Source organism: Mirounga leonina, unplaced genomic scaffold (genome assembly GCF_011800145.1).
Source record: "Mirounga leonina isolate KUSES-001 unplaced genomic scaffold, KU_Mleo_1.0 Mir_174, whole genome shotgun sequence".
In the NCBI taxonomy this organism is placed as follows: domain Eukaryota; kingdom Metazoa; phylum Chordata; class Mammalia; order Carnivora; family Phocidae; genus Mirounga; species Mirounga leonina.
The window spans coordinates 44730661-44749814 of NW_023270451.1; the positions used below are offsets into that span (position 1 = coordinate 44730661).

The window sequence follows — 19154 nt, forward strand, 5'->3', positions numbered from 1 at the left end:
TTCTCTTTCTCTCTCTGACAAATAAATAAACAAAATCTTAAAAAAAAATAAGAGTTCATTTCATTCTCTTGTTCAGCAATAGTCCGTAGTATGGAGAGACCACAGTTGTTTATATATTTCCCTAGTGATGAACATTTGGGTTGTTTCCAGTTTTTTGGCTATTACCCATAAAGCTGCTATAAACATGCAAAAAAAAAAGTGACTCAATTTCTCCACATTCTCACTAGCATTTGGTGTTGCCGTTATTTTCCATTTTAGCCATTCTGATAGGTGCCTATTGATATCTCACTGTGGTTCTAATTTGCATTTCACGAATGGTTAGTGACCCTGTACATCTTTTCATGTGCCAACTTGTCATCTATATCTCCAGTTTAGTGAAACATCCATTCTTGTCTCTTGCCCATTTTTTTTTTTTAATTTGTTTTAGAGAGAGAACACATGTGGGGTTGGGGGACAGGAGGGGGAGAGGGAGAGAGAGAATCTTAAGCAGGCTCCATGCCTAGCACAGAACCCAATGTGGGGTTCAATCTCACAAGTCTGAGATCATAACCTGAGCCAAAATGAAGAGTCAGATGCTAAACCAACTGAGCCACCTAGGCGCCCCATTGCCCATTTTATAATTGGATTTTTTTACTATTGAATTTTGAGTCCTATATATATTGCAAGTATAAGGCCTTTGTCAGATATGTGGTTTGCAAATATTTTCCCCTCATCTGTAGTTTGTCTTCAGTTCCTCTTAACATTCCTTTTCAGAACAAAAGCGTTTTTTTTTTTAGTTTTGAAGTCTAATTTAGTAATTTTTTATTTTATGGATCGTGCTTTAGCCATGTCTAAGAATCCTTCACCTTGCCCTACACTGCAGAGGTTCGATATTTTATTCTAAAAGTTGTATAGTTTTACATTTAAAATCCATGATCCATTTTGAGTTAATTATCATGCAATGGGTAAGGCAAGTTTCACTCTGTGTCTTTGCACAAAGGAACGCTCCAAAATAAGGGTAAAAGGAGGTCCCAGGAGAATAGCTGTGTGCAAGGCACAGAGGATAAAGAGCCCAGACTGGAACTGTGTGGCAAGAGAGATAGCCATACTAGGACTGCCACCATCATGCCTTCTCCTGCAGCACTATCTGACCATCACCAAAACCAGGGAGTCCAACAAGAAAGAAGGGGGCTCAAAATCCAGGAAATGGAGAATCCAACTCAAGGCATTCCCAGGAGGAGGCTGTGTAGCAGGCCAGAGAGAGAGATCAGTCCATCTGGAAGGAGAAGGAGGTGTCCAGGAGTGATATTTGGGGGAAAACCAAAATGAAACACGTATATATTGATTTGATTGGACTTGCAGAAAAGTGTACTGGGAAGGTACATTGGGAGGCGTAAGAAAGAATTAGAAAGAGGACCAGATGAAAGGGGGGAAGAGGGCCCTTATTATCTTCAGGAAAAGACAAAAGTAAGAAAGCAAATATGGTGATCTGTACACAATAATGCTTAGTCTGAACAATATTTATACAGGCACAATAATATAAACATGGAACAGTCAACCGAACAAAGGCTGTAACATGACTCTAGTGAGAAAATGGGAGAGGGAAGCAGAGGCACAGTATAAGAGAACCAAGTCCTCAAATACCACCGTAGGAAATTGATAGAGAACGTCTAATATTGATAAGTCAGAAGAGAGCACAATACACATATTACTTAGAAATACAGAGATGTGTTAATGCCAGGAATGAAAAGCCAAAGTTCTTGAAAGTGGTTGGAGAAGGGACCATGGGAAGGAATGAGATAAGAAGCTCCAATAATTGGCTATAAGCCTTTAATAACATTTGGCTTTTACTCTACCTGGCCATCTATTACTTTAATAAAATAAAAGCTAGGGGCACCTGGGTGGCTCAGTCGGTTAAGTGTCAGCCTTCGGCTCAGGTCATGATCCCAGAGTCCTGGGATTGAGTCCCGCGTCAGGCTCCTTGCTCAGCAGAGAGCCTGCTTCTCTCTCTCCCTCTGCCTGCCCCTTCCCCTGCTTGTGGGCTCTCTCTCTCTCATTCTCTGGCAAATAAATAAAATCTTTTAAAAAATAAAAATAAAATAAAAGCTAATTTTTGAAAACAAGAAGGAGTGTCATGTTGTCTAACACAGCAGAGGACATGATGCTCTTGTTCTTTCCCTCCTTCGGGCATGATTCGCTGATGCAGGTTATATATCAAGATTCCAGGAACTAATGGAGCAGCACATGTGAAACCTATTCCTTGGCTTGTGCCCTAGCCACAGTCTGCTAGTGACCTTCCTTCTAAGGATTTTTGTCTTATGATTTGCTAATCCTTTTCTGGTAACATTGCTTCCAAGCTTAACTGAGCACACTTCCTCCTTTAACTACAGGTAATGCAATTTCAGTGCAGACAGGATAAAGAGCATTCTTGAATCACATGCAGAAAACTTCTGCTTGATTTGATTTCATCATTAAGTGTGTTCCTGAAAAAAGTTAGATTCATAGCAAGTAGCTGTATATTAAATACTCTCCAGTAAATTTTAACATCATATTCTTGTGGGGGGGGGGGGGCGGGAATCTGACCCCAACCAACAACAATGACAGTGCTCTCTTAAGACTCTCTATCATTATTTTCAAAAAGCCCTTGGAAGTGATTGATTTATACAGTTTGTTCGCATCATTTTCCCACACAGCCAATGAAAGTAATTAGTCAAGGAGAAACTAACATCTTCTGAGTGCCTATTATGTGTCAGGCACTGTGCTAGGGACTTTAATAAATGTATTGTCCACTTCAATTTTGGCAACCACCCAGAGAAGTAGATAGTATTATCCCCACTTTACATTTAAGGAAACCAGAGCCTAAAGATATTAAGTAATTTTCCCAAAGCCACATAGCTAGTAATTCAAACCGACCATCAAGTCTTTTCACAAGAAATGTATGTAATTACAATTCCCAGCATTAATTTGAGCTTTGAGTGCTCTGTGATTCCATGGGGCTTTAATATTTAAATAGCCACATATGATTTAGCATTGTTCCAAGTGGGAAGCTTAGAAGACACTGACCTCATCAGAATTTTTTAAAGTATGACTATCTCTTTTGATGTAATAGTCTTGAAACCAACAAATGTTTATTGATCTAATGATTAATTAAAAGGCAATATGAGATTCAAACAGCAATATGAGAAGAACACTGTAGTAGGGAAAGAGTAACTAAAACCGAATCAAAATAACCCCACCCTTAAAGTCTCGTGACCTTGAACAAATTGCTTCAGCTTTCTATGATAAAACTGTTGGACTTATAGTAGCTATCTCTCAGGGTTCTTCTGCCATTAAAAAAAGCGAAAAGAATACTATCCACTTTTGGAAAAGCCCACAGTAAAGTGAAAAGCACATCGTAAGAATTTTAAACTTGCCATTGTTATAAAAGGTTCAGAGCTGCAGCTCAAGCAATTTCTCCCACCATATAAATAAAATTACATCAAATGCATAAACCTAAGCATTCACTATGAATGTACAGTGTGAGATTCACCTCTGTTAGCACTAAGCGTTGAGTCCCAAAACTTTGGTGACCTCCCCTGACAGCCTGATACTGATAAAAGTAGGTATTTCTTATAGATTTCTAACTATATAAGTTTGACGCTGGCCTCGATGTAGATGGGGAAACCAAAAGATTCACTTCCAGCATCATGTTACACTTCCATCAGATATCCACCTTCTACCTGTAGGCACGTGACGTAATGAGCTGACAGACCACAAAAGAGAAAATATAACCTGGCAAATGGAGCATAACCCAACCAACCCCTTGAAAAGAGAAATTAACGACAGCCGATAGCAGTTTACCCTAGCCCTCACCTGGAACCAGGTGACTAGTCAGAGAACATTACCTTGGATGGTAACACATGATTTTTATTTACATCGATGATTTTCTAACAAACCATAAAGTTGAATTACCTTTGTTTCCTGAGTCAGGATGTGCTGGGGAGCCTTGCTTGTGTCAAAATGTCGTGTCCTCCAGATCATTCATTTATTCCCTAAATACAATATTTAATAAAATCTCAGCAGCCATCCTCTGGTATTACATTATTCTGCCCCATCCCTGTCCTACCACCTCACGCATCTCCTTCAAAGGCCTGCAACATGATAGTACTCTTCCAATTTTGTAACAAGAACAGCAAAAATCTATCAGATAATTTGGTCCACTTACACTACTCACATCTCAGAATTAAAATCAGGCTATGATGACATGCAATAACATTGAAATTTCATTACATTGCCATTTTCACTACATTTCTTTTTATAAGTCAATCATATGATAACCAACAAAGCATTTATATTTATGTATTTGATGGTCACTCATGTCACATCCTGAAGATTCATTAATGACATGTCTTAGCACTCATGGAGCGACACACAGCCCAGTGATTAGTTAGGTCCCTGGACTCTCAAGCCAGTTTCCCCAGGTTGGAATGCTGGCTCTGATACTTACCAGCTGGGTGATTTTCGGGCAAGTAACGTAAATTCTTAGTGTCTCAGTTACCTCGCCTATAATAATAATGGTGCCTATTTCACAGGGCTTTTAGGATTAAATGAGCTAATATTTATAAAACAGAACTGTACCTCATACACAGGAAGGGCTATGATCATTATATAAATGGTCATTAAATAAAATGGAATTCATTCTCTAGTGAGAGAGTCAGACAATAAACAAATAAATAAGAAAAGTATATCTAATTGTGGAGGACAAACACCAAGCAATTTACAATATAATTAAAACACACCCATTCCTGTCAGTGGCGGGCTGTTATTTGGATGAACTCCCCTGCTGAAAACAACTGGGCACCAAAACAACTTCAGTTTTTGATAGCCTCGTGGAACAAGAGGGACAGAATTATAAACATAGGGCTCACCCAAAGGAGAGTGATCCTCCCGTTTTTCACCCAAAGGGCCATAACCCCAGGGCTTGGGCAACTTAGAAGTAAGCTGTACCCAGGCTTTCCACCCTCCACAGGTCTGCATGGACAATTAAGTTGCTTTAGAACAGAAAAGATCTATTAGGGGGTTAGGGGAATAATGAGTGGATTTGTCCCCAGAGGGTGTGACTATGGGCTAGTGCTCACATAGATCTCTTGCTTTCGTTGTCCCAAACTCCTCAAGCCATGAAATTAGCGTAAAGTGGTCCTGTCTGGTAGTGCCCCCAAAATCTGGAAAATCCTTTCTAGAGTAAGTTACCTTTGCTTTAGGCCTTACATCTTCATACGAACAATTTTTTAAGGAAAACGGGGAGCAAACAATAATATCCAAGAATACAAAGAAACAAGATTGACAAGTAGGAGGAAGAGTGGGAATTTAAGAAGAGTCAGCTGCTTGAATTTCAGAGACAGGGAGCATGGGACCAATCAGCCTTGCTCAGGTCAAGTGTAAAACCAAAGTGATTGGTAATATTCTGTGATTTGCAATTTGTGTACTTCTATATATGCATTCATGTTAACTTGACAGGGTATAGAATGAGAGGCTATAAAAAGTGGGTCCCAACTTTAGGCACAGGTGTAATGCCCACTCTCTGAAGTTTATAAACTAAATCCAACAACACTGATGTGAAAACATAGAAAGGTGAAAGGGAATATCAAACTACCAGGACATTGGTAACTAGAAAGGAATAGGCCATGGGAGATGAGCATCTAATTTTCTTTTCCTTTTTTTTTAGATCCTCAGAAGACTTTATTTTTTTAATTTAAATTCAATTAGCCAACATATAGTACATCATTTGTTTCAGGTGTAGTGTTCAATAATTCATCAGTTGTGTATAACACCCAGTGCTCATCACATCACATGCCCTCCTTAATGCCCATCACCCAGTTACCCCATCCCCCCCACCTCCCCTCCAGCAACCCTCACTTTGTTTCCTGTAGTTAAGAGTCTCTCATGGTTTGTCTCCCTCTGATTTCTTCCCATTCAGTTTTCCCTTCCTTCCCTTATGATCCTCTGTGCTGTTTCTTATATTCCACATGAGTGAAACCATATGATAATTGTCTTTATTTCGCTCAGCATAATACCCTCCAGTTCCATCCACATCAATGTAAATGGTAAATATTCATCCTTTCTGATGGCAGAGTAATATTCCATTGTGTATATATACCACATCTTCTTTATCCATTCATCTGTCGATGGACATCTGGGCTCTTTCCACAGTTTGGCTATTGTGGACATTGCTGCTATGAACACTGGGGTGAAGGTGCCCCTTCAGATCACTACAGTTGGGGTAGCAATCCTCATATCAGACAAATTACATTTTAAACTAAGACTACTAAAGTAGTAGGAATGAAGAGGGATACTATATCATACTTAGGGTCTATCCAACAAGAAGATCTAACAATTATAAATATGCTAACTTGGGAGCAGCCAATTATATAAACCAATTAATAACAAAATTAAAGAAACACATTGATAATAATACAATAATAATAGTAGGGGACTTCAACACCTTCCACAGCAATGGACAGATCATCTAAGCAGAAGATCAATAAGGAAACAAGAGCTTTGAAAGACACACTGGACCAGATGGACTTAACAGATATACACAGAGCATTCCATCCTAAAGCAACAGAATACACATTCTTCTCAAGTGCACATGGAACATTCTCCAGAATAGATCACATACTGGTCACAAATCAGGTCTCAACCGGTACCAAAAGACTGGGATTATTTCCTGCATATTTTCAGACCACAGTGCTTTGAAACTTGAACTCAATCACAAGAGGAAGTTTGGAAGGAACTCCAACACTTGGAGGTTAAAGAGCATCCTACTAAAGAATTAATGGGTTAACCAGGAAACTAAAGAAGAATAAAAATATTCATGGAAACAAATAAAAACGAAAACACAACTGTTCAAAACCTTTGGGATACAGCAAAGGTGGTCCTAAGAGGGAAGTATATAGTAATACAAGCCTTTCTCAAAAAATTAGAAAAGTCTCAAAAACATAAGCTAACCTTACACCTAAAGGAGCTGGAGAAAGAAGAGCATCTAATTTTCAAAGAATGGAAGCATCCATAAAAGAAAGGAATGAAGGGGGGAGCACGTGGGTGGCTCAGTCAGCTAAGTGTCCAACTCTTGATTTTGCCTCGGGGTCATGATTTCAGGGTCATGAGATGAAGCCCTGCAGATGCAGACAGGCTCTGCACTCAACAGGGAGTCTGCTTGAGATTCTCTCTCTGGCTCCCTCTGCCCCTCCCCTGTTCCCCTCTCTCTCTCTCACTCTCTTTCTTTCTCTCTCTTTCTCAAATAAATAAATAAATCCTTAAAAAAAATAAAGGAATGAAGGAAGGGAAGGAAGGGAAAGGATGAAAAGAGTAAATGTAAAAATAGGGGTAAAAGGAATAGACATTAACCATGGTTAACCCTGGGTGAAATGAATATAAATGACCTTTATTTTCTTCATTTTGATTAGCTGTATTTCTTAAATTTTCTCATTGTGTGTTTTCCATTGCCCAGTTCCCACTATAAATGCTTTAAGGGAAAATAATTTCCCAGCCTCCAAAGCAATGCCAGGTTTGCTAGGATTACAAAGGTTTAACGTTGAAAGTTCTTATTTTAATTTCTAGTATGCAAATCTTGCCCTCTAGGAATTCATTCTCTTTCACCTTTGAGTATTATCATTTATTGCACTTAAAGGTGCACCTGAGAAAGAAGCAATTTAATTAGAAAGAAAGAGAGAGGAAGGAAAGAAATGTCCTTACTTAAGCCATCAACACATTTTGAAAAATAAAAAATGACAAGATAAAATATTAAGAAAAGTAAGCATTGCCCAATCCAAGCATATTTAAATTCTGTAATATTAGAAGTCACCTACTATTCACTGGATAGATAAATCAACTTTTCAATCAAAGTGGCTTATTTTACAGATGAATTCCCTGACTCTATAAACTTTCCCATCACTTAAACATTTCACTAAATCCTCCTTCCATGAGGAACTTTCCAGATTGGTCAGAAAAAAAAATGTGACAATACTATCTTTTTTCCCTTTTGAACAATATCATTTTTTTCTCTAACTCTAATAGACTGTATCAAGGAGGAACACTTTTTGGCTGCTAGTAACAGGAAACTGTATTTAAATCTGTGCTTAAATCATAGGAATATATTACCTCACTCAACCAGTAGTCTGGAGGTAGATGGTTCCAGGGTTCTTTCAGGGGCTTATCGATATCATCAAGACCCAGACACTTCTCACACTCCCATGCCATCGTCCTTGGCATGTTGGTTTTTATTCCCGTGCCTGTTGCCTCAGTTTTGCAAAATGGCTGCTGCAACACCAGACATTACATCCTCATGCTATGCTTAAATGTAAGAATCAAGGGCATAGCAAAAGATGGTCTTCTCTCAGAAGGCTCTGTCCTTTATCCAGGGAAGAAACATTTCCAGAAGTCTTCCTTATGGCCCCAAAAGTCAGAACTGGATCATACGGGTACTCCTAGTTACAAGGGAGGCTGTGAAAGTATCTCCTTTTTAAGCCCTCCTCCTTGATCCAGTATCTTCATCTGTAATGGGATATCACTTGAATGACTTGTCCTGTCCTCCCCTCCCAGGGGGTGGCCTGCCTCTGTTCCAGTCCTGGTGCTCTGACTGGAAGTTTACTCTCTAAAACTAATTGCAATAAATACGTGAAGTTGTCTCACTTCCAAATACACACTGTTGTGCCTATCACTTAAAAATCCAAGAATGCTAAATTTAGAAATTAAAGATATAAAGTATTCATATTTTATCGTAGTTCAGGCATTGAAATACTCTATAAAAATTTCTTTCCACTAATTCTACATTGTAAGTTATTTGAGGTAGTCATCATGTCTTTCACTATTTTTTATGCTTCAGAAAGTCCTCAGAACAAAGATGCTCAGATGTCAGTTGCTCTATACCCACTCCTTAAGGGGAGTTACTCATGACCTAAAGGAACATCAAAATAGTGCTTTGAAAAGGAAGAGCATCCTGGAAGACGAAGCAGTTTGTACCTCTGCTTTCATTAGTGAAAATGACCTTATGCCAATGCCTTTCTACCCAACCAATGAAAAGTACACATATGTTCCCAGGAGCAAAAAGCCCCCTGAACCCTTGCGGAAATCACTGGTTCACTTCCCTTGCGGCTCAGGGCTGGATTTGTACTCCCCGGGTGGAGTGCCTGTCCACTGGACTTCCAGAGCTGAGGGAAGGAAATCCACATCCTCACTTATTTTAAGAGACCAAGACTGTCAGGGGGCGGTCTAACGTGCTAGTGAACACCGTGGGAGCAGGATCAGACCTCCTGGGTTCAAATCCGACTCTGTTAACCAGGCGTGCAACTTTGAGCAACCATTTAGCTTTCAGCGCTAGGGTCTCCTCGCCCATCAAGTGAGGAAAACAACAGCACCTACGTCCTAGGGCTCCTGCGAGGAGTAGACGAGTTAACCCCCAGAAAGCGCTGGAAACAGCGCCTGGCTGGCACACAGCGAACCGTTAATATTCCGCCTTTCAACTTAGAGTGCCTGCAACTCTGCAACATTTTGCCTGGGTATGAAACAGCTCCTGGGAATTACAAAACTGGAATCCTGGGAGCTGAGTGGCCATGGCTAGGGACCCGGAGAGGAAGGGAGAAAAGAAAACGGGGCAGGGGCAGGGGCAGAGAGAGAGCTGGGGCGACATTTACGCAGCGGCGCCCACCTACATACAGCCTCGGTCACCTGGTCTACCGTCTCCTCTACCGTTTCTTCTTGGAGAAGGAGTCGGTCCGGCGAGCGGCGCAGCACGGCGTTTCTCCAATCAGACACCCCAGGCTGGCGCCACGTACGCGACCTGATCCAATCTCGTCCCCAGGAGGGCGGGAACGCGAAGTTCCTACCTGCACCTGTGGCAGCTGTGGCCGCCTCCTCGGTTGTTTGTTGTTGGGTTTTTTTGTTGGTTTTTTTTCCCCCCATCTGACCCGGGGTTCTGGTTTCTCGAATCACTTGGCGAATAACCAGCAGGTGGGCAGAAAGATCTCTTTTCCAGTGCAGAGGACCGACGTGTAGGCAGGTTCAATGCAGCAGAGTGAGCAGCCGAGGTCCCATGTCCCCGCGGCTGCCGGGAAGAGGCGCTAGCAGGGAAGAGGGACGCGCGCGAGAATGAAAGGCTTACTAACCCGGAGAGCCTGCCTGGGTACTTACCTGGGGCAGTGAGCCTGGCACCTGTTCGCCGGGCGCCCTCCGGCCGGAGCCGAACTCGCCGCGAGCCCAGAACTGCCGCCACGCTGCGGCGGGCAGAAGCTGGAGGCGCCCGGGGAGACCAACAACAGCAATCGGCTTAGCTGGACTGCAGAGATTTCGGCTGACCCACCTTCCAGAAAGAAGCCCGACCTCCCCAAGACTGCGCGGGAGGGACGCTGCGCCCGGCTTCCAGGTTGTCCCAAGTGCACCCCCTCCGTTCTCTTGGAGGCGAGGGCGACGCGGAGTCGTGGGATCCTGGGAAGCCCGAACAGGTGAGCGATTAAGATTATTCTGCGTCCGCCGAAACAGAGCCCATTCCCGGGAAATTGCGAGCCGCAGGCGCTCCGCGTACATTTGCGTAATTTGCAGTCTTTTCCTTGCGCAATTAGTGCAAAGCGTTTCCGCGCACACAGTTGGTTGTGAAAAAGAGAATGTAGGGTGGAAGGCAGAAGGCAGCCATCAGGACACCCCCACCACCAATGAATAATTTGGGGGTGCTTCTCCGATCTGTACAATAGAGGGAGCAGGATGTTTGCAAACCCAGCTGCCAACTGTGCCTGGTGGTTGTGGGTGCCTTTTTACGGGAAGAACTTTTGGCGGTTTTATCTTCTATTGTTTTCAAGTCGCAGCCCGAGTGTGCCCTCGGGGCGTCTGGGGAGGAGCCGGGGTCCAGGTTTCTGCGGCGGAGGCCGCCGCGCCGCCTCGCGTAGGCGCTCCAACTTTCCCAGCGGTTCCGGGAGCGGAGCCTCCAACAACAAACACCTCTGAAGTTTCGCTCCTCCGCGCGCCGGCAAATCCCGGGAGCGCCAGGCGCGTGGGATGGGAAGGAGCCCAGAGGAAACCTGGAACTGCTCCGCGGCACCAGCGAATCCTGCGCATTCGTAGAGTTAGCGCCCATAGACCCAGCACAGAAAGTGCTCACAGGACACTCGCTTCCGATATTAGCACCTTCAGGGTCAAGAAACAGCCTTTTCGCTCCGCAGAGCGCTGTTTTAAAAGTTGGGGAGAAGCCCGACGGTTTGGAGTTCCTGGTTGCGCACAGCGTCTTTCCTCTCTGGAGGGAGGAATTGCGAAAAGAAAAAAAACCAATCAAACAGAAATCTTTCATTTGTAACTAAAAATCTCAAGAGTTGCCTGGTACAAATAGGCTCGGTGCATATTTTAATACAGAACTAAGAGAAGAGGACATTTGGCGCTTGGCCTCATCTCAACCATCCGCCGGCTTCAAAGAGACGTAAGATTGGTCTCTGGGGAATAAAGGGAAGCGTGGGATGGCAGTTTTCAAGGGAAGTTAAGTCTAGACATGCTTCTCTGAAAGCGACAAGGCGGAAGTTCTGTCAAAAGCAGAATTTAAAAGAAAAAACACCGTGAGCTTGTCCCTCGCTCTTATTGGCGTGTAAATTCCCCCTGAAAAATCACATGGAAAAGGGTCATGTGACAGAAGTCTATGGAAAAAAGCCTTTGAGGGACATTTCGGAACTGTTGACAGGGGTCTCATATTCAGTGCTCACCAATAGGGGGGACGTGCTCGCTCCCGGGCGCCCTATTCCCAGGTGCTCATCGAAGAGGAGGCCCCTCTGTGCCAAGTGGGTCACCTTTGGGCGTCCCTCTACAGTCGGTAAAGGTGATGGGACAGGCCAGCTTCCCTCTCGAGCCGGGTTCATTCAGATGCCCGGGAAACTCCTCGGGGGGCCCGGGGCGCGCGGACCACCGCACCCGCCGGGGAGGCCAGGCAAGGTTTGAGGCGGGGGAGTGCCAAGCTGTCTGGAGACCAGACGGTGGCGCCCTGGGGGCCACTCACCCGCCTTCGCCCTCTGGGGCGCAACGGGGCTTTCGGAGGGCGGCGCAGCTCGGGGCGCACGGCTGCGGGCTCTCGGACCCCGCGGATCGCGTGCCGGGCGGGGCGAGGGGAGGAAGCGCGGTTGGGGGCACGTGACTTAGACACCCCCCCCCCCCCCCCCCCCCCCCTAAGTTCTGTTTGCTTCCACCCGCACAGGCGGCTGCCTAGGCTCCCACCCCGCAGACCGCCCGCCCCGCCGGGAGAGCGGGCCCTTCCCCACCCGCCGCGCCCCGGACCCCCGGCCGGCCGGCCATGGCCGACAGCGGCGGCACGGGCAGCTCCGGGCCCTGGTGGAAATCGCTAACCAGCAGCAGGAAGAAAAGCAAGGAAGCCGCGGTAGGGGCGCAGCCTCCCGCGCAAGCCGCCCCCGGGGAGCCCGCGCCGCCCGCGCCGCCCGCGCCGCCCAGCCCGGACTGGACTAGCAGCTCCCGGGAGAATCAGCACCCCAATCTCCTCGGGGGGACCGGCGAGACCCACAAGCCAGACAAGTTGTGCGGGGAGAAATCGGGCTGCAGCCGCCGCAATTTGAAGATCTCGCGCTCCGGCCGCTTTAAAGAGAAGAGGAAAGTGCGCGCCACTCTGCTCCCTGAAGGAGTCAGGTCCCCGGAGGAGGCGGACTTCCCTGGCGACCCGCAGGGCGACACGCAATAGCCAGAGCGCTCCAGGACTGTGTCTCTTCCCACCACTCCCCCCTACCCCCAGTTCCAAACCCGAGATTTCTGGCCCGCCCCAATACCCGGTGTCTCATCCCAACTTGAGAGTATTCACACAAGGCCTCCACGATTTTATTTTCCTGGAAATCGAAGTGTCCACTGAGTTTTCAATATTTCATGACTCAAGGAGTCATTGAGTATCTATCTGTGCTAAGAGAAGATACCTGCCACGGAGGAAGTTGGCATAATTATTTTTTTCCCGAAAAGTTCTCCCGTGGCCTCCACCCCTTGTGCCACCTGGGGAGTGAGAAGGGTACTTCTCTGAGTTGGTACCCCAGCTGGGACTGCACAGCCCCTCAAATGAGGAGGCCGTGCTCTGATTCAGGACTTGCTATTGGAAAGCAAATTAACGCCAGAGAAATGCACTTTAGACGTACTTCAGTAGACTCAGACCTTAAGTGAAGGGACAAGAGAGGGCAGGAAACTTTAGGTAGAAGCATTTTTAAGTAAGGCACGATTGCTTTTGATGTTGAACTACAAAACCATACTGCCTATTTTAGTGTGGACTATTAAAATTGTTGCACTGTAAAACTTAAGGTGACTTTTGTGTTTTTTCCATTGCAAGACTGAAGTCCATCATACTTAAAAGCAGGCATGCAAAAGCCAAAGTGACAGAGTTAATCATTTGCCACACAACCTAACAGCTACTCTCGGCAAGCTACAGGGAGGCGAACATTTCTGAAAACCATTAACACCCAGGCTGGAACCAGTTGACCCAATATCTCTATTTACTAACTAAATTTGAGGAAGGGAAGGAGCAGTACTAAATAGTTACTCCTAAATTCTCTTTGTTACTTCATACAGTAGAGTAGCTCACAACGCCAGTAATAATTCTTTTTACTGTCCATCGTTAACCTTACTAACCATTGTCTGAAAACACTTACTCAGATGGACTGAACTCTTCGTTTGTGCAAAGCTCACTTCTTTTCCCACCCCTTTGCTTCAAAAGCTTATTTCTTTAGTCTGACTTATGCATTTATCTGGTTTCAAAGCCTTTAGGTGTACTAATCTGAAGATTCTGAACAAAAATCTACCTGTTTGCTTTTGTTATGAACTTCAAGAAAAGGAGTAAATGAATACCACTTGCTTTCAGCAAATTACAAGAGAGTTATTGTAGTTGTTAAGGGCCACTGGGATCATTCCCACCACAATTCAGTTCATTTATAACAATCCAGAAATACATAGCAAGGAAATTGTAGTGGTCAAAGTATGTATGTGTATATGTGTGTGTAAAGATATATGTGTATATATATATATGTAATTATCTAAACCATATATATATATGGTTTAGATAATTATAAGCAAGAACTTGATTGGAGCTTCTGAATGTATTATATAGAAAGGGGCAGGTTTTTGTTTCTCTCAAATTTATAAATTTATAAATTTATAAAATAGCAAAACGTTCTTTGGCTGAAGAGATTGAACAAAGAAACTTGATGAAAATAGTTAAAATGGACTTAAATTAGTGAATTAAGTTTGGGTACCAGCACAATAATAGAGTTTACCATTTGATACATGATTTCCACATACCAAAGGCTTAATCCAAAGGAACCTGTTCATATGAGGATTATGAACTATGAACACCTTACGTTAAAAGAGAAAATATATGAGCTTTTTTTTTTTTTTTTAAATCATGAAAAGACTTATTTTTGTTGTGTATTTAGAACTGGGAATATGTGACCAAAGTCTCATCAGTGTGAGCTTCCAGGATGAGGAAGACTTTATATTTAGTTTTAAGTGGGCCTCCCATCTTTAGACTCTGATGAAGAAGAGGGAGAGGAGAACATGCTGGAGAAGTTCATGGTAAGGAAGGGACTGCGGCCTGGAAGATCACCAGGAGTAAAGCAAGCAGAAGCTGCCAAATAAGGCTTTGGAACACCTTCATAAGGCATTTTGATTCCACTTTGTAGAAAGTAATCAAAATCAGGGTGGATAACTACCCACAATAATTTTCCCCTCCCCTCCCAGGAGGACCAATAGATTAGGACTGTACCCATTTACAAAATCAAGCCTGCAATTGCATAATTTTAAAATTTTACACTAACTCTTTCATTCATGGTTTTATTGTTTTAGAAAACATTTTTTTTTTCTTAAAAATTCCTTTCAATTCACAAAGCATTGGCATTTTCCCAGGTTCTATATCTTGTTTGGGGGGATCGCATCCAAGTCTATAATTGCTGCAGATAATCCATAGCAGACATATAGCAGTGGAACTTATTCATATGACATCTTTACCTCACTGTTCTGGAAGAATTGAAAACCATGCTAATGGCAATTATGACAGAGAGTGCAATACACAATCTGCAATTGAGGTTTGTAATTACACCGTTTTAAAGCAGTCCTAATTATGCAGTGGGAGGAAAGCACTGATTTAATCCCAACTCAGTGAAATCAGAAACCAAGCAAAATTGGTGGGATGAAAAGATCATGGGTAGGATGAGATAATTTGACAGTGTCTTGCTGGGATTTATACGCTTTACAGATGATTAATTACATTCTCATACTATGTATACAGATTTAAGTTTTTTAAACCTCAAGATAATTTATAGTAAATCAAGGGAAAGTGTTGAATTAAATTTGGAGTTAATTAGATTAGAGACTTTTGCTTAAACCGACTTACAAATGAAATTTCACCCACAAGTTTGGAAACCATTAAAGAAATTTTAATACCATGCTTCCAAATGATATGGGGAGAAACAGGACAAAAATCTAGGTGTGTGTTGGCTAAATGCTTTTATAACCATGATAATTATATACACAGGGTAGTTTTCGCTTCTGTGTCTCTTCTTGCTGAGCAGTGACTCGTATCACAGTCACCTGAACGTCCCTTTTTGTTCATACTGCCGTTGTTCACATTGTTCATCCCATTGTGATTTGCATTTCAAGAGCAGAGACTCTGTTTTGTGCATGCAGTTAGGACATTCTGCTTCAGTATAACACTGGGAAGTACTTTTTGTGCTTTGAAATATAATGTGAACTCAGCAAGCCTGATATTGCCACATCCTTAGAAAGAAACTATAAACCTAATGAACAGTAGCACTGGCTAAAGCTTTGTCAGAAATAGTTCTCCTGAGGGATGCCTGGGTGGCTCAGTTGATTAAGTGTCTGCCTCCCGCTTGGGTCATGATCCCAGGGTCCTGGGATCGAGTCCCAAGTTGGGCTCCCTGCTCAGAGGGGAGCCTGCTTCTCCATCTGCCTGTCACTTCCCCTGCTTGTGTGTACTCTCTCTCTCTCTCTGACAAATTAATAAAATCTATAAAAGAAATAGTTCTTCCAAGTTGCTCAGAGGAAAATTTCGGTGCCTTCAAATAAACAAATAATAAAAATGAGCAGAAAGAATTTCAAATAAAAAGTGAATCAGAAAGGAATAAGTAGAAGAGTGGGATAATAATATCCAGTGACCACAGGACACTTTTTATGAGGAAAAGAGAGAAAGAGTATTATTTTCCCTAGCTGAGTCAGGTCAGCCAGACATCAGAAACTAACACACAAAAAGCTGGCCTGATAGATACAGCAAAGGAAACTAATCTTTTAAAAGTCTATTTGATTCATGGAGCATTTTATTATAATCATACAGAAATATAGGAGATTCTTTCTTGGGAATAAGCTCAAGTTTATCTCCATGGCGAGAAGAAAGTGGGACAAGAGATATTTTATACCATTTGATTATCAACATACAAGTACCTGAGACTAGAAACAAGTATGCAGCCCCGGGCAAACTTTGTCATTGATAAGCCGGCTGTCCATTAGGCATCATTCTTCTCAGCTCTTCTCTGTAGTCCCCCACCCCATACTCTCTTTGCCTCCCAGCCATTGCACGTGCATTCCAGTTAGGCTGGGGGTCATAGAAGAGGGGGTGCCAGGAGGCATAGGGCCTTCTCCGGCCACCTGCAGGCACACCATGTAGACACAGCCACTTTGTCAAAAGATGGCCCTGCTGTTTGGGAATATGGGAAAGATAGCATTCATGATGAGAGAAGATTATTACTAAGGAGATAGGATATAAGGAAACAAAGCAGGCATTCCCTAGCAGAGGACAGCTGACCATTTGTATAGAAATGGGAACAGTTATAGACCACAATAAATAAGACAGAGGACATAAGCGATCCTTCCATGTATTCAAGCCAAGGAATTCAGCCCTACTTCCAAACGGAATTGTGCTACAGACAACAAAATCATGGACCGGTCATTACCATGTCAGAGTTGTTGGAAAACCTCATGCAGTAAAAAAGACCCATGAGGGGGCGCCTGGGTGGCTAAGTTGGTTAAGCGACTGCCTTCGGCTCAAGTCATGATCCTGGAGTCGCTGGATCGAGTCCCGCATCGGGCTCCCTGCTCCGCAGGGAGTCTGCTTCTCCCTCTGACCCTCCTCCCTCTCATGCTCTCTGTCTCTCTCTCTGTCTCAAATAAATAAATAAAATAAAATCTTTAAAAAAAAAAAAAAAGACCCATGAGGAAGTGGTTTTATCTGAGATGTGTAACAAGATTATTACCCATGAGACAGAAATTTCTGGCCCTAAAACTAGAGAGAATCATGTTGAAGAAGCTGAAGGTCTCTGTCCATGAGAGGAGCCACCAATTGACCTGTCTGTTAAGTAGGGAATATGGGGCCCATCTCGGACCTCCTCATGCCCTTTTTGAAGGAATTTTCCTTGAGTTAAAATGCCCTGGATTATTAATTTCTTTCTAGTTCCAGTCCACAAGTATAATTGCTGATTCATACCCTACAAGAATGGCAGCAAAAAGTTCCCACACAGTTTTCCAACATAGTTGTCTCTCCGACTCATTCTTGAGTCTTTGACAATCTGATGTCAGTTTATTATTCTGTAAAATGATGGGATGGAGGCCATATTCCAGCTTTAAAACCCTCTGAGTATTCTGCTATTTTGAGCAGCTGGTTGTAAAACTAGTTCATATAATGCTCATTGTTTACTATAAAACACAAAGGCACCACCTGTTCAGTGCTGATGGTCAGGTGGGAGCCAGGGAGAATAATAAACGATGATAAGGCTACTGCCTCATGTCATCATCTGGCCCAGTAGTTGGGGTGATTCTGCTCTACAGGAACATCAAGGCTCAGTATCATGTTAGAATCAAATATTTAACAGTTTGTCCTGTTACCTCAGCTTAGCATATTCTTTGCCCACCACCTGCCTGGCAAAGCCTCAATCTACCTTCAAGATTCAAGAGTCTCCCTCAGGGTAACTGCCAGGGACCTCCTTCCCCCAAAACACAGCTCCTGGAACATCTGTGAGCCTGTGTTACCCACCACCGCTGACCATATTATGTGTATGTGATCATGTGTCTCTCTGTCCCTTAGTCAGGGAGCTCAGGGAAATTCAAGAGGCAATGCTTATTCTTCATTCCCCTGTGTGAACTCCTGGATTATCTACTAGGACATGGACCTCCGGGTAGGCAGCATGTGCAACTAGCATGTAGCTCTTGGTAGGGCCATAATTTTTTCTCCTCTAAGGAGGCAGGCTATGTCTGGCTGGTAGAGGAATATCTGAGGGTTGTGAATTGGTCAGGGTCTGATCAGGAGAGAGAAAACGGAGTGATTTGAACAGGGAGCATTTAATATAAAAAATTATTACCCATAACAGGGATGGCTAATAAGAAGTAATGAGAGATTGGCCAGTAAGGAGTAAAGAGAACCCCCAAAAATACAGGAATAAAGATAAAGGACAGCCACCACCTGGGAGCTGAGATAGATTGCTCTTGCCTCCAACCACCCCCTGACCCAACTGGAAAGGGTACCGCCATGAACCACTGATTGGCAGAGAAGTCGCTGTGGTGCCACAGGGGCAGAACTTGCTGGAAATAGACCTTCTAGAACTGGTCCTGTGTGCCGGGAAGCACTAAAGCAATAATCACTAAACTATTTGAACCCCATGGATAAAAATACAGGAAACATCACTGCATTAATACAGTGTGGGAAGAAATTTAGGTTTCTGTAGGTTGGCAACATTAGTTTCAAGAGGGCAGTTGCTCACGATAAAGTGCTTTTGCAAAGTGAGAAAAAGATACTCCTTCTTCTGGGAGGACTTCAGCCCTGACACTTTCCCATAGCAGATAGTCTTGCACATAGCAGCTTGTAAGTCCATGAATAGATGGAACTAGGCTCCAAAGGTGAAAGGATTCAGGAGAGGACAGACAGGGTCTAGACCTGATTTTCTAACCAGTAGTTGTGTGATCTCAGGCAAATCACTTACCTGCTCTGGGCTTTCATTTTCTCACATAAAATGAGAAGTTCAAGCACTGCAAGTTCAAAGATTCTATTATTGTAATGTGTGTATAAAGGAAGTGGTGCCTACCTTTATATTTAAAAAACAAATCAGATCTCCAATACCTGCAACAAATTCCAGGGAAGCATTGCAATCAACATGGCGCCCCTCACCATTGACATATTTGGGGGG

The 19154-nt window shown here is 43.5% G+C and overlaps 1 protein-coding gene across 1 annotated transcript; it reads left to right on the plus strand.

Annotated features, from left to right (window-relative positions):
* Positions 1 to 10349: 10349 nt before the first annotated feature.
* On the plus strand, positions 10350 to 13289 carry PRR15 (proline rich 15). Its single transcript, XM_035020821.1, has 2 exons — positions 10350 to 10457; positions 12182 to 13289. Exon 2 carries the CDS (start codon positions 12278 to 12280, stop codon positions 12674 to 12676), a length of 399 nt encoding a protein of 132 aa, XP_034876712.1. The 5' UTR covers positions 10350 to 10457; positions 12182 to 12277; the 3' UTR covers positions 12677 to 13289.
* The last annotated feature ends 5865 nt before the right edge of the window (positions 13290 to 19154 follow it).

Excerpts from the sequence above, each read along its gene's own strand:
- PRR15 (XM_035020821.1), top strand. The coding sequence starts at position 12,278 with ATGGCCGACAGCGGCGGCACGGGCAGCTCCGGGCCCTGGTGGAAATCG.